The sequence below is a fragment of the Strigops habroptila genome, assembly GCF_004027225.2.
Source record: "Strigops habroptila isolate Jane chromosome 13 unlocalized genomic scaffold, bStrHab1.2.pri S16, whole genome shotgun sequence".
NCBI lineage: Eukaryota > Metazoa > Chordata > Aves > Psittaciformes > Psittacidae > Strigops > Strigops habroptila.
Genome location: NW_022651054.1, coordinates 907,256 through 923,665, shown reverse-complemented (window position 1 = coordinate 923,665; position 16,410 = coordinate 907,256). Strand labels below are relative to the sequence as shown.

The 16,410-nt window shown below is 56.3% G+C and overlaps 2 protein-coding genes across 5 annotated transcripts; both read right to left on the bottom strand.

The window, feature by feature from the left end:
* Positions 1–7,315: 7,315 nt before the first annotated feature.
* BCL7B (BAF chromatin remodeling complex subunit BCL7B) lies at positions 7,316–11,215 on the bottom strand. 3 transcript variants are annotated; one of them, XM_030472239.1, is made up of 6 exons: positions 11,035–11,215; positions 10,626–10,701; positions 9,919–10,015; positions 8,874–9,044; positions 8,592–8,671; positions 7,316–8,127 (listed from the first exon to the last, which is right to left on the bottom strand). In XM_030472239.1, exons 1-6 carry the CDS (start codon positions 11,124–11,126, stop codon positions 8,035–8,037), a joined length of 609 nt encoding a protein of 202 aa, XP_030328099.1. In that variant the 5' UTR covers positions 11,127–11,215; the 3' UTR covers positions 7,316–8,034. The 3 variants fall into 3 exon arrangements, with proteins under 3 accessions (XP_030328099.1, XP_030328098.1, XP_032775602.1); XM_030472238.1 differs by having other exon boundaries at positions 8,874–9,059; positions 11,035–11,207; XM_032919711.1 differs by lacking the exon at positions 11,035–11,215 and having other exon boundaries at positions 8,874–9,123.
* A 381-nt stretch (positions 11,216–11,596) lies between these two features.
* Positions 11,597–16,310, bottom strand: TBL2 (transducin beta like 2). Of its 2 annotated transcripts, none has more exons than XM_030472231.1 (7): positions 16,128–16,310; positions 15,905–16,038; positions 15,627–15,811; positions 14,470–14,621; positions 13,299–13,425; positions 12,453–12,605; positions 11,597–12,128 (listed from the first exon to the last, which is right to left on the bottom strand). In XM_030472231.1, the coding sequence occupies exons 1-7, from the start codon at positions 16,258–16,260 to the stop codon at positions 11,672–11,674; spliced, it is 1,341 nt and encodes a 446-aa protein (XP_030328091.1). In that variant the 5' UTR covers positions 16,261–16,310; the 3' UTR covers positions 11,597–11,671. The 2 variants fall into 2 exon arrangements, with proteins under 2 accessions (XP_030328091.1, XP_030328092.1); XM_030472232.1 differs by having other exon boundaries at positions 15,627–15,773; positions 16,128–16,235.
* Positions 16,311–16,410: the final 100 nt, after the last annotated feature.

Below are 16,410 nucleotides of genomic sequence, written 5' to 3'. Positions count from 1 at the left end.
CATCAGGTTTTTGCACAATCAGAGCCTGAACAGCCCATACTGCGTGTGTCAAATTTGACATGACAGTAAGGATCGGGCTGTCAGCACACACATTGTATCGCAGCAGCTCGTTGATTTCAATACTTCAATAGTCCCAGATAGAATGAGAAAATGTCATTGACCACTGCAATGTCTAAACAGTTTGAGTGGGTACAAATGTGAGCAGCTACCAAAAGAGAGGACAGAGGTGAGAGGCATCAACAAGGGACCTCAACAGGCTGGAGAAATGGGCTGCGAGGAACATCAGCAAGTTCAAATGGGAAAAGGGCCAAGTCCTGCCCCTGGGGAGGAACAGCCCCAGACAGCAGTATGTGCTGTGCACCGACCGGGTGGACACCAAGATGAACGTGAACTAAGCATGTGCCCTTGCAGCAAACACTACCGACATCCTGGGCTGCATTAAGAGGAGCATTGCCACCAGGTCAAGGGAAGTGACCATTCCCCTGCGCTCAGCACTGGTGACCACCAACCAGTTCTGGGCTCTGCAGTACAAGATAGACATGGTCATACTAGAGAGAGTCCATCGAAGAATGAAGATAAAGGGACTGGAGCATCTGTCCTATAAGGAAAGGCTGAGAGAGCTGGTACTGCTCAGCATGGAGAAGGCACAGGGGGGCCTGACTGATGTGTATCAATACCCAAAAGAGGCGTGCAAAGAGGATGGAGACAGGCTCTTTCCAGCCGTCCCCAGTGCGGGACCAAAGGCAATAGGCACAACTGAAACACAGGAGGTTCCCTCAGCATGTGGAAGCAGTTTTTACTGTGATGGTGACCGAGCACTGGCATGGGTTGCCCAGGGAGGTTGTGGGGTCTCCACCCATGGAGATATTCCAAAAACAAGTGGCTATGGTCCTGGGCAGCCTAGGTGGCCCTGCCTGAGCAGGGGGTTGGATGAGGTGGCCCACATTGTCTCTTTGTCCAGGAAGCACATTCCTGCTCCCCCTCATGCCAGCACCAGTACGTGTGCATCAGATACTCTCAAGAACAATGATGTTTTCTGAAGCATTCTCCATTAGCACCAAGAACAACCTCTCCTTGCTTGTCTTTTTAGCTGCAGTTCCAACACCCAGGATGTGTGCTTTGCACTGCAAGGACATCAGTGCCTTGCTGGATGTAGCTGTTGCACTGCCTGGTCACGTACTCTGCCATTGCAAATGTTTCTGTATCTTCTTTTATCATGCAGTTATCTGACAAAGAATGGGCACATTCAGCCTGTTTAAACAACTCTTCCAGCACCTCCTAGGGCAGATCTGTGCAATGTTCTCAGAGGATTTTCTTCATTAGATAAAACATGACATCATGTATTTGCTCGGCAATACGGACCATCTTGGCCAACACTTCCTGAGGGTGTAGTTCTGGAAACTCGAGACTACAATCACACGGGTGAGTGCACTGGAGGAAATCCAGGGACACCCAGGACATGCTCCTGTTTTCCTGACTAGCTCCAGGCACATTGGTGCCAGTTTTGTTGAGGGTGAAAATTCTGAGTTTCCTCAACCACAGTGTTTCACTTCTGGGAAGTTCCCACTTTAGAAGCAACACGTGTCACAGACCAGCACATCTCATGTCTAAAACAAACCACCAACCCAAACCAGCTCCCCCAGAAAGCACGTGGGAAATAAAAAGAAGATGTGAGCAGACAGATCTGCGTGGCTGCCTGTTTCTCTGTTTCTTGGTGGGTTCTTGGAGGCTATTGCTGCTTACTGGCTAAAACTGCAAACACCCTGTCTCAGTGCAGCTGTATGATTTCCTGGTGGAACCACTGATTCCGATGACTGGCTGTGCACAGGCATTGCTGCGCAGCCCCCACCACCCTTCGGAGGAGACTCTAGCCCACCCTCCTATGCAGGGACACCCTCACAAGGCTCCCAAGGGTGTCCCTCCACCAGGGAAGGGGCTGATCTCCCATGGGAAGGATGGGTTTCCTTTCCTCCCCAGCGAGCAGCACTTCTGCCACAGCCAGGACCTGCTCCAGGAGCACCCCATGCAAGGTGCCCTGTCCCTGTAGTGTCTGGCTGACTCCTGCATGCTGACACAAGTGGGAACACGGCAGGAGCAGGGCTGGGGAACTGCTCTGCCTGAAACCCTCTGCACAAAGGGTGTCAGCTTCTGTTTTCCTTGTCTCGATGGCCCTGCTCCAAGGTCCGGTTCCCAGCACAGATTGCACCAGGCCCAGTGCACGCGGTACTGAGGCAGCAACAGAGAAAGGCAGGTGGATAGTTTTGGGGTCAGCACCAGCCCTAATAGACTGTTAAACTAAGGCCATTGTCTTTCGAAGGTCTAACACAATTAAGCAATCACTGACGCTGGGATTCTCACTGCAGCCAGCGAACGCTGGATCTGGGCCCGAGCTCAGCTCTGTGGTACTTTCAATATTAACAACTTTCCTGAGATGATTATTGTGCATTTGTTATATACTTTGCAAACAGATGCAAAATGGGCAGCGTTTGTGCTGTATGTAGAGAGAATGGAATTCTCTGGGAACTGGGTACAAGCTGGCGCAGCCACATGGGCTTTTTTCATTTTCTTGTTGGGGAACATCACCCCCTGCAACTTCCATCTGGCTCCTTGTGCCTTCCAGGTGTGGGATTTGGGGCATCACACATCCTTTTGAAGCATATTCCACAGCACTGACTAGTTTCTGCTTCAATGCACATGCAGTTTCTCCCAAGTTTTCACAGTCAGCAGAAGCAGCATCTTTGCAACATGTGGGACGGGATGCACATGTTGAGCTACTAAGTGAACATCACACACAACATCCTGCTTTTTCCCACAATCCAATGTCAACAGCCCAACTCCCTGAAAACATCAGTAGCCCCATGTTAATTGGATGGATTTGGTTTTTATCCTCTAATCCAGGACGCTGAGAACAGGCAGATGGTTTCTGGCTTCCATTTGAGTTCCTAGAACCTCACTAAAAAAAAAGAGATTGAAAAGTAGAAAAACTACAGCACACACGTTGCTCAACACCCCAGTTACACGAGGTCAAAGTAAATGATTGAGTGTGAGTAAAAAATTCAGCATTGTCGTGATAGAATCGTAGAATCATAGAATGGTTTGCATTGGAAAGGACCTTAAGATCATCTAGTTCCAACCTCCCTGCCACGGACAGGGACACCTCACACTAGACTGTCTCACCCAAGACTCCACCCAACCTGGCCTTGAACTCTGCCAGGGAATGTGGTATGGTACCTGGCAGTACATATGTAAGGATTTTTTGTATGAATAAAAGAGAAACTCCACACTGCAGGCATGCCTTCTACATGGAATGAGAAAAAGTCTCTTTGGAGGGATCTGCCTCCTTTCTATCTCCTCTCTCATTATTTATGTGTTCCTATGACAGGTATGTTGCTGCCACAGTGGGAGACCAGTGGTTGGACCAGATGGAGAAGCCCACTTGCTGCACCTCCTACACCCCTGACTGGTAAAGCACAACGTATATAGCAAGGGAAAAGGCATCATCAGTCCCTTGATGTATAGATACACATGCCTATGTGTGTGGGAAAACATCTCATCGCAGAGCTAAACTTGGTGCTGCTCCAAAATAACAAATAACAGCAATTTTAAAATGTATAAACACAAATCATCTCTCAAATGTGCAGCTTCAGATGACAGCTCTGCCCATCCCCAACACACAGACAGACCTCAGTGCAAGCATATCTTACACTGGCTGTGCCACAGCCTTCCTCTTGAAAACCACATTCTCATCAAGCAATTGGATATCCTTCACCAAACACGATCAGGAAATCCATCACCTGAGAGTGATCCTGAAAACACATGTGAAAAGAGAGCAAAATTATAACAATGAACAGAAAAATCAGCAATTCCCACAGACATCCATAGGGCAGAACTTGGAAACGAATAACCCACAGGCTGTGTTTAAGAAGAAACTATCTGTTTGCTACTGATGGGAGTGGTTCTGATACTGTACAAGGAATTCTGTACCTCTCCCATGTGTGTCAGAGCTTGACCTAAAGCCACAGCCCAACTCCACAGGAACACTGTAGGATTCCCACTGCCCTTGGCTGCTGCTGTGCCCTGGTCTTTCAGGGCCTGGCATCTGGGAGTATCTGTTGCTCAGCAACTGTCGTGGCTTTTATAGCTCGAGTGGCTCTGAAATAACCAAAGACTTCACCTACAACATAACCCCCAGCGCAGGCTCTCCCCCCTGCACAGCAGGGCTGAGCTTTCCTTTGCCCCGTGTCCCAGCCTGAAGCTCCCTGTCATCCTGAGCAGGCTGCAAGCATTAACTTCCTGGCCGAGATTGATGGTCTAGTCAGGCTCTGACACACACATCCTCATGTGCAGCCCTGCAGGGCAGTGATGCAGCACCACGAGCACCAGCCCTGGGCAGTGCTGGGTTTGCAAGGCCTCGGGTCGGAGGCTTGTCTGGTTGCTTTGCTTGAAGTTTTCTTGCCCTGTTTGGGAGCTTTGGTTTTGCTTGTTTTGCCTGGATCACGGAATCGTGGAATCACTGAAGGTTGGAAAAGACCTTTAAGATCATCAGTCCAAACTTTACCTCAGCACTGCCAAGGCCACCACTAACCCATGGTACTGAGGGCCTCATCTACATGGTTTTGAACACTTCCAGGCACAGTGACTCTACTGCTGCCCTGAGCACCCTTTGGGGAAGGAATTGTTCCTAATCTCCAACCTTCCCTCGTGCAGCTTGAGGCTGTTTCCTCTTGTCCCATCACTTGTTACTTGGGAGAAGAGAGCAGCCACCTTCTAATAACCAGGTGGCTGGGAATAACAACCATGACTTTACACAGGCAGTAGCAACAAGCAGATTTTCTGCACAGGATGAGGTCTGGTAGGACATGAGAGGTCTTGAGATGTGTGGGATAGGATGCAGGGCTGAATCCAGGTGTGGGGATGTGAGAGGCAGCACAAGAGATCCCATTGGAAACAGCTCTCAGATGGTCAGATAAAGAAATGCAGCCCTGGAGCTGAAAAGAACTGGATTTAAGGGTAATGGAAAACAAGTACTTTACTTGTGTGACACATGCCGTGTGTACTGAACTCCAATGGAGAAGTGAACTTGCAACCACTGAAGAAAGAACACGGTGCAAAAGCGCGTTAGCAAACCTACAGCAAGTGACTCCCAGCAGATCCTGGTGGAGGAAAAAGAAACCATCAGCAGCAACCACGTACTGCCAAGGAAGGAGCCTGCGATGCTGGTGACTTGCCCTAACAACCCCCAGCAGGCTGGAGCCACCGAACAGCAGGACCCCGAGTGCTGGAGATACAAGAAACGCGCACGTAACTGTTGTTGTTATGATGATCATCACTTTTTTCACGGTGGTATTATTCATTTTGTGTCTTCTTTCCCTGTACTAACTAGATCTTGACTAATAACAATTCTTTGATTAAACTACTTAGGCTTCAGTTATGCTAGAAATAAATTCTTCTCTCTCTTTGCTGACCTTTGAGCATAACAGAGGGCGGGCAGTGTTCAACCCCGAGCACCCCAGGTGTTATTCGCAGCAATTGTGTGCATTAGGGATTATACTTACTGGCTAAAGCAGGAGAAGAGATCAAAACAGCTGAAAAATCAGGGAAATCATCATCACTCAAGGACAGGGAACCTGCAGGAAAGTTTCATCTTCAGACTGAACAACTCTTCTTCAAATCCACAGTCGGAATAAACTCCCCAGGACCTGCCCCACAGGGCTGGGGGGTGCTGGAACAAAATAAGGATATAGCTTTCAAAAGGGGAAGGATTTCACAGTGAAACACGACAACATGCCTTGAAACAAGCAAAGCATCACACCCTGATCCTTCAAAACAACCTTTCACATCCAGGGCCACACTGGATGGGCAAAGGGATGTTTCGGTAGGTGTCTCGAACGTGCATGAATCTTGGGATGGGGCAGTGGTTTGCAGCCTGCTGTGTGCTGAGCATTGCTTGCTGAGCTGCAGGCTTGAGAGGGCTTTCCTCAGCCTCAAGCTGATCTCTGGAGGGACAACTGACCAGGTGTTAGTAGCTACCTTAGTGTTGCTGACTTTGTTACAGAGGAAGGGGTTTTCTAACATATCCAGGGGGTTTTATCTAACTTATTTCAAGGCCAGGTTGGACGGGGCTTGGAGCAACCTGCTGCAGTGGAAGGTGTCCCTGCCCGTGGCAGGGGAGTGGAACTAGATGAAATTTAAGGTCCCTTTCATCTCAAACGAGTCTGTGATTCTATGATGACTGATATTCCTTGTAGAGTTCTTAACTTCAGGATGTGTCTCTGAAATCCAGGACCTCCCCAACCAGCAGTTTGTCCCTCTTGAAAAACCTGAAAGTAGCATCTTTTGTTGCCTTTTCTGATTACAAGAGGTCTTGTTTCCAGATCTCTCTCCTAAAACTGCATTCCCAATCTCTATCACCACCTCAGGCCAGTTCATTTTCAAACTAACCCCCAGCTGCCCTCCTCGTCCGAGCATCCTGATCCTGAAGCGATAAATGATCACAAACACTTCATGATTATACATGGCAGTGTGAGAAAACCAGAACACCTTGTGCTGAGGCTTCCACGCTCAATTTAACCAACCACAACATAAAAATCATTATCTGCAAAGCACAAGCAATTGGGACTGTTGCAGACACCCACGGAAGTCATGTTAATTCAGCTGATTTATTTGGCTCTTTTGCATGTTGTGATCATCTAATAGTTACCATTAAATGATTATTGAAGCCCAACATGCAAAAGGCTGGAGCAGCTCTGCTCTGGAGCCAGGCTGAGAGAGCTGGGCTGGGGCAGCCTGGAGAAGAGAAGGCTCCTGAAGGGGAGACCTTAGAGCAGCTCCAGTGCCTAAAGGGGCTCCAGGAAACCTGGAGAGGGGCTTTGGACAAGGGATGGAGGGACAGGACAAGGGGAATGGCTTTAACCTGCCAGAGGGGAGACTGAGATGAGCTCTGAGGCAGAAGCTCTTCCCTGTGAGGGCGCTGAGGCGCTGGCACAGGGTGCCCAGAGAAGCTGTGGCTGCCCCATCCCTGGCAGTGTTCAAGGCCAGGTTGGACACAGGGGCTTGGAGCAATCTGCTCTAGTGGAAGGTGTCCCTGCCCGTGGCAGGGGTTGGAGCTGGGTGAGCTTTAAGGTCCCTTCACACCCGCTCCCCTCCCTGGTTCTGTGACACGATCCTGCCCGGGCACCTGCTTTAGATTTAAAGACCAGTTCCTGCTGAGACCCACGGAAGCACCTCTGCCCTGTGCTCAGCACTGCCCTCCCGGAGGGGATCCGGGAGCCCCGCACGGGCCTCCCGGGCTCTGCCCACCCCCGACACCGGGCGCTGTTATTTCAAATAGTTTAATTTTAAAAATATTCTATTCAGTGCTAAAATAAGTTTCACTCCGCGCGCAGCCGCGCTTCGGCTTCGCCAGGCTCGATCACAGACTCGGCGGGACATGCAGTGGCGGCAGGGGGGGACGGGGACGGACAGGAGGTGGCGGGGGCGCGGGGCACCTTGGGCGTCCTTCCCCACCCGGGACACGAATACCAGGACCGGGAGGGGGGTCCCCTGGGCACGGGAGAGCGGCTGGAGGCCCCACCGGGGAGAGGTGGTCCCGCGGGGGCAGGGCAGAGCGGCAGCAGCCTGGTACCGGCCCCACGGGGTGGGGGGGAGCGCCCCCGCCTCCCCTGACACCAATGGCTTAAACGAGCGGGTTATTGCACAGCATCCCAGCGGGGCCGGCCCCCCCGATCGCTCCGGGCGGGTGGGAGGCGGCTCCCCCGTCCCCGGGGAGGGTGGGCAGGGGGGAGGCACAAGCGGGTAAAGAGCATCCACCGGCGTGGCAGGGCCACGGGGAGCCCCGGGACAGCCCTGCACGCAGCCACCCGCCGAGACCCCCGCAGCGCCAGGGCAGCGCGGTGCGGGGAGAGGGAGCCAATAAATAGAGGCAGATCTGCGGGTGCTGGCAGGGCCCCGGGAGCGCAGGCGAGGGCAGGGCAGGCGGGGCCGGGCGGGCAGCTCTGCGAGGGGCTGGCGAAGGCGCTCTCCCGGCCGGGCAGGCTAGCTCTCCGAGGCCGTGTGGCACACAGAGTTCTGATCGGCACAAAATCTCTTCAGGGGCGGTGCACCGGAATCCTCCTCCTCTTCAGTTACCTGCAAGAGACAGAGCTCACAGGGGCTCGGCTGCCCATCGTGCTGCGTCACGCTGCGGGGACACCCCACACTGTCATTCCTGAGGAAGCTCTGGGGCACCAGGAGCGTGAACCCACTTCAGCCCTGGCAGCTGGAGTCACTGTTTTACCATCCCCGCTGCATCCTTTCTGCATGCTTTAACACCTGACCCAACCTGCTCTAGCGGAAGGTGTCCCTGCCCGTGGCAGTTGGAACTGGGTGAGCTTTAAGGTCCTTTCCAAACCAAACCATTCTAGGACTCTATGACCCGAGCCAGGAGATGGCTCAGGGCGTTGGGAGATTTGGGGAGCTCCCAGAGGACACTAGGCACTGCAGAGCAAGTCCATCCATTGAGATGTTTCTGCTACGAGGGACAGGAATGAGAGTGAAAGGGCAAAAGCAGGCCTGTGTGTATTCAGACATGGTTTCAATGCTCCTTTCCTTACCTGAGTCTCAAGGGGGACCGGCTCTTCCTTTGTGAGAGTGGGAGGCTCATCTGCAACTTCTGAGGAAGGCAGGGAGGGCTCTGGGGAAAACAGGGGGTTAATGACACTGCCCAGGAGCACAGCAGATCCAGCTCCGCAATGAGCCAGGAGAGGAGACCTCCATCCCTGTTTCCCTGTCCACATCCAGCCACATCTCAGCTGCCCACTGGACAAGCAATGCCTCCGGCTGGACGCTGCCTGGGCCCAGCTGCCCTTCTTCCCCTTTCCCAGCCCAGCACCCACCTTCCAGCGTCTCCTGCCCCAGCGTCGGTGGCTGCGAGTCGTCCGTGCGGAAGTCGGACGTGTGGGCAGGACTCATGGACTCGCTCTGCTGGGGGCTGGGGCTGGAGTTGGGGCTGCTATCCACCTTGAGCTGGTAGACATCTGACAGCGAGCTCTGGTTGCTGTTCTCATCTGCAGAAACAGCACCTAGTGAAGAAGAGCACCTTGACCCAGGGACACGGGCAGCCGAGGGCGGCACCGAGAGCCGGGTCTTGGGGAGAAGGAAGGGCACAGTCAGAGGCAGTTTGAACACAGGATTCACTGCAACCTACCAGTTGCAACACAAGCAGCAGGGGCTGCCTCTGCCTGGGGCACTGCCACATCTCACACCTGCAGCTTGCGAGGGCCTCAGGCAGTTGAGGGCAGGAGGCCCCACGCCTGCACCAGGGCTTTGTACCTCTTCCCTTTGCAAGGCAGCAAACTAAGGCCAGAGCTAATGCTAAGCTAAAGCAAACTAAGGCCAAACTAATGCTCAGCGCCCGCCCCAGGGGAGGCTGCAGTCCTGGCACACACCTTTGCCAGGTCAAGTGTTCTCAAGCCGCAGACCTGCAGCAGCAACCCCCTCACGCCAGGTCATGAAGTGCCAACACACTCCCCCGTTTTCCTTGGCCGCGCTGAGGGCGAGGCCAGGCTCAGGCGTACGCTCCACTCCAGCAGCAAGCCCATGTGTTGCCTGAGCCCTGCTCGGCTCCACCAGATCCCTGCCTGCTTGTGCTGGCTGCAGTGCTCCGGGATCAAAAGCAAGGTGACCGAGATCCTCCTCCTTTTCCTTCTAAGGTCCTGCTGGAAGCAGCGCGCTTGGCTGCTGGCTCCTCCGCAGCAAGGGCTGTAAAGTGGGAACGGGAACCGCCATTCCCCTGGTTCCCCATGAAGCTTCCCACAAGAAGCAGCAGGTTAAGGTTTCCTCTTACAGCAGAAGTTAACAGTTTCTCAGCAGGGACAGCCCAGAAGCGGATCAGCTTCTCCAAGTCTGTCCCCAGCTTGAACGGGGCAGAGCCAGACTCACCTTGGAACTCCAGGAGGAGAGAGGAGTTGGCAGAGGTGTCAGCTGGGAAGCCATTGGGCTCTCGGGCATTGCTGCTGCTTGATTTGGATTTCTCTTTCTTGAGGAGAGAAAAGCAGAGACACAAAGTTAGAGGGGCCCGTTGCTGGCAGGAGGTGCATAAACTGCTCCAACGAAGCTGCTTCCCCCCTCTCTCCCAGCGACCCGGCGGGACGAGCCCGTGCAGCCTGTTCCCTGTGGACACTTTTCTAACTGAGCAGCTGTGAAGGTTCAGAATCAGGAGTGAAAGGAGGAGCTGACACCTACACAGGAGCACCACTGACTGGAACCAAGTTACAGAACCCCAGCCTGGTTTGAGTGAAGGGACCTTAAAGCTCACCCAGTTCCAACCCCCTGCCACAGGCAGGGACACCTTCCACTAGAGCAGGTTGCTCCAAGCCCCTGTGTCCAACCTGGCCTTGAACACTGCCAGGGATGGGGCAGCCACAGCTTCTCTGGGCACCCTGTGCCAGCGCCTCAGCACCCTCACAGGGAAGAGCTTCTGCCTCAGAGCTCATCTCAGTCTCCCCTTTGGCAGGTTAAAGCCATTCCCCTTGTCCTGTCCCTACAGGCCCTTGTCCAAAGCCCCTCTCCAGATTTCCTGCAGCCCCTTTAGGCGCTGGAGCCGCTCTGCGGGCTCCCCGCGGCGGGGCCGTGCCCGCGGTACCCACCTCCTTGCTGTCGGCCACCGGCACCCACTTGAATATCCGCAGCGAGGTGTCTCCCACCGTCACCCACTTCTTCTCCCTGCGGGAAGGCCGCGCTGCAGCAAGCCCCGCCCACCGCGCTCCCATTGGCCCGGGGGAACGACAATACGGAGCACCATCACCCCGCCCCCTCGCGCCGCACGCATCCTTCTGATTGGCCGCGCCGCCCGTCCGTCACCGGCGCTTCCGGCCCCCCCCCTTCTCCCGAGCGGACGGGGCGAACTCATTGGCTGCCGCCCGGCTCTCCCCGCCCGCTCACCCACTCCGCGCGCTGATTGGCTACTTGCCGCCGGAGCCCCTCCGCCGGCAGCCGTGTGGCGCGGTGATTGGCTGCGCGCCGGGCAGGCCCCACCCCCGCGGCCCCGCCTCTCACCATCTGCGGACGCGCTCGATGGCCGCCATCACTTTCTTGATGTCATCCTTGGCGCGGCTGCGGGTCTCGGCGCGCACCGACCGGCCCGACATGGCGCCCGCAGCCCCGGCAGCCCCGGCTCCGCCGCGCCCGCCGCCGCCCGCCGCGCATGCGCGCGCCCGCCCTGCTCCGTGCGTGCCGCGTCACCGCGCTCGCCACGCCCGGAGGAAGGGCGGGGGGAGCGCAGCGGCGCGCAGTGCGCATGCGCGGCTCGCCCCGCCCCTTTGCGGGCGCACGTGGGGCGCGTTCCCGCCCGGCAGCGGCGGCCCCGGGGTCCCGCATCGCCCCTGGCCCGGCGGCGGCAGAGCCCCCCCGACAGCACCGGCGTCTGAGCCTGGGCAGCACAAAACCCCTAACCCCTCTTTTCTGAGCCCCGAAGACCCGCCCCGGCCCCCTCTGACCCCTCCCTGGGGCAGAGCTCAGCAGAAGCCTGTGGCAGAGCGAACACAAGCGGCACCCCCGGGGCCTCGCTCTCCCCATCCCGGCGGCGCCGCGGGGAAGCAGGTGAGGGACGACCTGGCTCTGACACGCTCCTTTATTAGGACCAGTTCAGCGTTACCAAAACCCGCTGCCCACCGGCAGTGCCTGGGTGCAGGGTTCAGTGCTTCCGGCCGTAGATGGCGGCCAGGGCCTGGCGGGCGCTGGAGATCTGCTGCTCCAGGCGCTCCCGCGTGGCTTTGTTCCCAGTTCTTTTCAGGATGGCCTCCAGCTCCTCCACCACTGCCCGGTGCCCGGCCGTGTTGTGGAAGATGCGGATGGCCCGGTCCCCACACGACACCAGGTAGCGGCTGCTGGTGTCGAAAGCCAAGTCCGTGATGCACTGCCCGTGCACACCCACGAAGCGCTCCTCCTCCTCGCCCCGCCGCGTGTTGTACACCACGATGTCTGCGCCGCTGGAGATGGCGACGACGTGAGCATTGGGTGATAGGGCGATGCGGCAGGGCTCTGCCACCTCACACCTCCCTGTCAGCAGCAGGTAGGGATCCTGTTGCTTCTTATATTCCACATCTGTGTCCCAGAACTTCCACGTCCCATCCTTCGAAAGAGTCGCCATCCTGCAGCCAGGAGTGGAGCACAGTGAGTGCCAGAAAGCGTGGCGGCATCCCCTCCCCAGACATGCCTGCCAAGCTGGAATCCTCTGCGGAGAGAGGGCTCTTTTGGGAAGCGTGAGTCTGTACACACGCAGCCCTCGCCCTCTGTCCAGAGCACAGAGAGCAGTCACGTCCAGCAGGAAATCTACGGGGAAGAGGCAGACGGCACAAGCCCTCTGGGGTTCTATGCCCAGGGCATCGCTCCACCTTACCAGGCCGTGGAAGTGGCGAGCTCGTGTGTCCCAAGGGCAGAGCATGCTGTTTCAGGCAGCAGCGACAGAGCCTTACCTCCTCGAGTCATTGGAGAAGGAGAAGGAATGTATGCCAGCAGCATGGCCTTTCAGCTCAAACGCCCTGGCAACCTCCCGGAAGTCTCCGTTCTTGCCAAAACACACCTCCCACACCTTCACGTCGGGGGTAAAGCCGCAGGATGCCACAAACCTATGTGAACAAACAAGAGGTGACCCAGGGGATCCATTACCAGGCAAGGCAGGCTCGAGGGGCAGGCCTTGAGGTGCGCAGACAAGGCTCCACGGAGGCAAAACCATCCAGAGCCCAGAGTCAAACCATGGCTTGAGCCAGGTGAAAGCGCTAACACTTCCCACTGACAGCAGGCTGGGAAAGGGAATGCCCCCAGGAACCAGAGCAACGTCCGAATTAGAGACTCTCAGGCCAAACTAAAGAACCTAAATGCTCCTGATCTCCAAATGCACCGAGCTCAGAACACAGCAAGTCCTCCTGCAGCACCAAGTTAGAGGCAGAGTGAAGAACAAGATCTTCCCAGTAAACAAACCTCCCAGTAATAAAGATCTTAATTTTATAATTAACCTTTAAAAGGTTACCAACAGGTTGGAAATGCTGTTTGCGTTGTCCCACCTCTGCTCTCTGAGGAGAGTGCTGCTCTCCTGGCTCCCCAGGAGATGGCCAACGGGACAGCAGCACTGAGGCACAACGGCAACTGAGTGTCTGAGCTATGCAGGTGAGAGGCAGCGCTCCCGCAGGGCTGCTCCCGGGGGCTGGAATCCCTTTGGAAAATGTGGAGCCTTCAGAAAATCACATTAAAGTAGTAGCCAGGTGCAATGGGCTGAACAGGCATCCTCCCGTTCCCACCCTGGAACACCTCCTGCCCCTCACCTCCCGCAGGGCGACACTGTGGCGTAAGCATTGCTCATCTGGTTAGTGTTAATGCTGGCCAGGACTTCACCCTTTGGGCTCCAGATCACGATGGTAGTGTCATTGGAAGCTGTCATGATGAACTTTCCTGGAGGAAAAAAAGGCAAACATCAGGAGAGCTCCCACGCGTAACGCCATCACAGACTTAGCAAAGGCACAGGACAGTCCCCAGGCAGGACAACCTCTCCCTGCACCCACTCAAGAAAACCAAAACCAGCACCAAAAGTCAAGGAGTGGCAACCCCCTGGGCCAAAGCAAAGAGCCTCGGCTCCCAGTCATGCCTTGGTGTACCTTGGGCGTGCAGAGACCCGGTGTGCTCCTCACCCTGCACCCGCAGAGCTCGGCACTCCCCTGGTTCCGCAGCAGGAGTGCGCTGCTCGGCCTTCCCCAGGCGGTTAGAACACAACTTTCGAGTCATGGGTTGCGGGCGGGTAGGTGATTACAGCCCACACTGCTGTCGTCCAAGCTTACTGGTCCGGACAGCAGTCAGACCTCTGCTTGTCTCCACTTTCCCCTTTCCCCTCTCTCCCGGATGAGGAGTTGCTGATTTACCTTTCAGCTGGTTTTTGCAGGTGTAAGTTTTCACTCTCACAGCTGAGCAAAGGTCTCAGCTTACCTGTTCTCTGCCCTCCTGTTACAGAGGTGAACTCACATGCACCCACTTCCAACTGCCCGCTGTCTCATCAAGCCCTCACCATTAACACATAGCCCCCGCCCCCCTCTGTTCTAGAGGATCCCAAAAGTTTCAGATAGACGATCTGAACTCACTAGAGAGATCTGTGGTTAAAGACAGAGTGGTGGGCCAGAGAACAGTGAGCCTCTCACCACTGAGAGCAGACCTCTTTGCAACAGCATGCCTGAAAATGGGAATTAAGAGACTGGGCACACTGGGCTAGTTCTGTGCTTCCAGGAATACAATCTGTCTGAGAAGAACATCTTTCAGGTCAACTGCTAGTAAACAAAGGCTAAAAAGTGACACCTAAGGGACTACAGAGAATGAAGTACTGGTGCAGAAATGAGCCCTGAGAATGCCAAAACCTCCAACACTTCCAACCCAGCACAGACATAAAAGCTTTACACAGACATAAAAACTGATCTCAAGCCTCAACAAGTGAACGGATCATTACCATACCTGTCTCTGCAATTCCTATGTTGATGATGGGAGCCTTGTGCTTCTTTGGGAAGTCCCCAGAAGCTGCAGTGAAGGTGAAGTTTCCGTCATCCTTCTTGGTCATTTTATAGACACGAATCGTCTCGCTGTTTGCCAGCCAGACAATGAATGCCCTGTGGAAGGACAGACACTCTGAACCATTTAGAGATGCCTCAGTTCAGCTTGGCTACACCAGGGAAGCTCCCGGGTCACCCATTGGCACCCAGGGAAAGGGATGCACTGGCAGATAAAAAGCTGCGTGCTTCAGAAGGGCACCAAGCTCTCCCCTTGTGTGAGCTCAACTGCAGCACCGAATGGAAAAGAACAGGATTTGTTACTCCACATCCGGAAAATGAGATCTCTTCCTCTCTCTCAGAAAGGCCACTTGCAAAATGCCAAGGTGTGTGTTTCCCCTGGTGTTCCCAGCCAGCTCTCTTCCCAGCCTGCGCGAGGCTCAGCAGCCTCTGCCCAGCTGCAGGATGCGGGGAAGGACCTTGACAAGCCCCTTCCCTGGGTGCAGCAAGCTGGGCACTAGGATATTTGCCTGGAGAACCACATTAAAGTGCCAGCTGTTTTCATGAGAGGGCCACGAATCAGCGGTACCGTTAAGCCCTTGTGAGGGATGTCACCTCCATGCAGCCCACGGGACACATCACTGACTGCAAGCAAGGTTTGGGCTGTCTGACTGGCAGCTCTGTCCACAGGACATGGAGACACAGAATGTGTCCACAGCTGTAGGGAGACCTCAGAGCATCTCACCAGTACCTAAAGCGGCCAACAAGCAAGCTGGAGAGGAGCTTTTGACAAGGGCAGGTAGGGGCAGGACAAGGGGGAATGGCTTAAAACTTAGAGAGGGGAGATTGAGATGAGCTCTTAGGCAGAAGCTCTTCCCTGTGAGGGTGCTGAGGCGCTGGCACAGGGTGCCCAGAGAAGCTGTGGCTGCCCCATCCCTGGCAGTGTTCAAGGCCAGGTTGGACACAGGGGCTTGGAGCAACCTGCTCTAGTGGAAGGTGTCCCTGCCCGTGGCCGGGGGTTGGAACTGGATGAGCTTTAAGGTCCCTTCCAACCCAAACCAGTCTGTGCCTATGCTATGACTCCGTAACGTCCCGGTGCCGCTATGCCCCGGGTGGTGGCCGTACCGTGCGTCGGGGCTGAAGCGGACGAGCTCGGCGTGGTCCAGCCCCATGTTGGCACGCAGGCAGTGGTGCTCACGCGCCGCAAAGTCGCGGGTGCTCCACAGTCGGACCGTGCGGTCGTCGGCGCACGATGCCAGGTACTTCCCGTTGCTGCTGAAGTCCAGGCAGGACACATTGCCACTGTGGCCCTACAGAGAAGGCGCAGTGACCGCAGGGCAGAGGCCCTGCGGGGCAGGAGGCGCCGCGCCCGGTGGGGCACCGGCACTGGGCACACACGGTACCTTGAGGGCGGCGACCAGCAGCCGGTGGGTGAAGCTGTTCTGCTGCGCTTTGTCCCTCCGGGCCCGCGCCGCCGGCTTCGCCTTCTTGTGCTCCCCCGGCCTGGCGGCGGCGGCGGCGCCGTTCGCCCTGGGGCCTGCGGGGCGCGGAGGGTCCGGTGGGGCCTGGGTCAGCGCCGCCCGGCCCGGCCAGCCCCGCTTCTCCCGCTGTCCCCGCGGTACTCACCGTGGGGCGGTGCGGCGGGCAGCCCCCGCGGGCCGGTCCGGCGCAGCGCGGCCGCCAGCAGCAGCAGCAGCAGGATGAGGAGCAGGGCGATGGCGCCGGGCAGCACCGACCCACCGAGCGCCGCCGCCTCCATCTTCCCGCCACCGCCACCTCAGCGGGGCGGGACACTGCGCGCGTGCGCACAGCGCCTCGCTGCTGCCTGCGAGCGGCCCCTGGCGGCGGCTGCGTGGTACCGACCCGCTGCGGGCCTGCCCTGCCCCTGCCACTGCCCCTGCCCCTGCCC

What these genes read in the sequence shown, in the direction of transcription:
- BCL7B (XM_030472238.1), bottom strand. Translation starts at nt 11,126, where the DNA reads ATGTCGGGCCGGTCGGTGCGCGCCGAGACCCGCAGCCGCGCCAAGGAT. An exon ending in GGGGCAGGAGACGCTGGAAG is followed by an intron (nt 8,672 to 8,873) that starts GTGGGTGCTGGG and finishes TGTTTTCCCCAG; the next exon opens with AGCCCTCCCTGCCTTCCTCA. An exon ending in CGGTCCCCCTTGAGACTCAG is followed by an intron (nt 8,128 to 8,591) that starts GTAAGGAAAGGA and finishes TGTCTCTTGCAG; the next exon opens with GTAACTGAAGAGGAGGAGGA.
- TBL2 (XM_030472231.1), bottom strand. Translation starts at nt 16,260, where the DNA reads ATGGAGGCGGCGGCGCTCGGTGGGTCGGTGCTGCCCGGCGCCATCGCC. An exon ending in TGCTGGTCGCCGCCCTCAAG is followed by an intron (nt 15,812 to 15,904) that starts GTACCGTGTGTG and finishes CCTTCTCTGTAG; the next exon opens with GGCCACAGTGGCAATGTGTC. An exon ending in CATAGGAATTGCAGAGACAG is followed by an intron (nt 13,426 to 14,469) that starts GTATGGTAATGA and finishes TTTTTCCTCCAG; the next exon opens with GAAAGTTCATCATGACAGCT.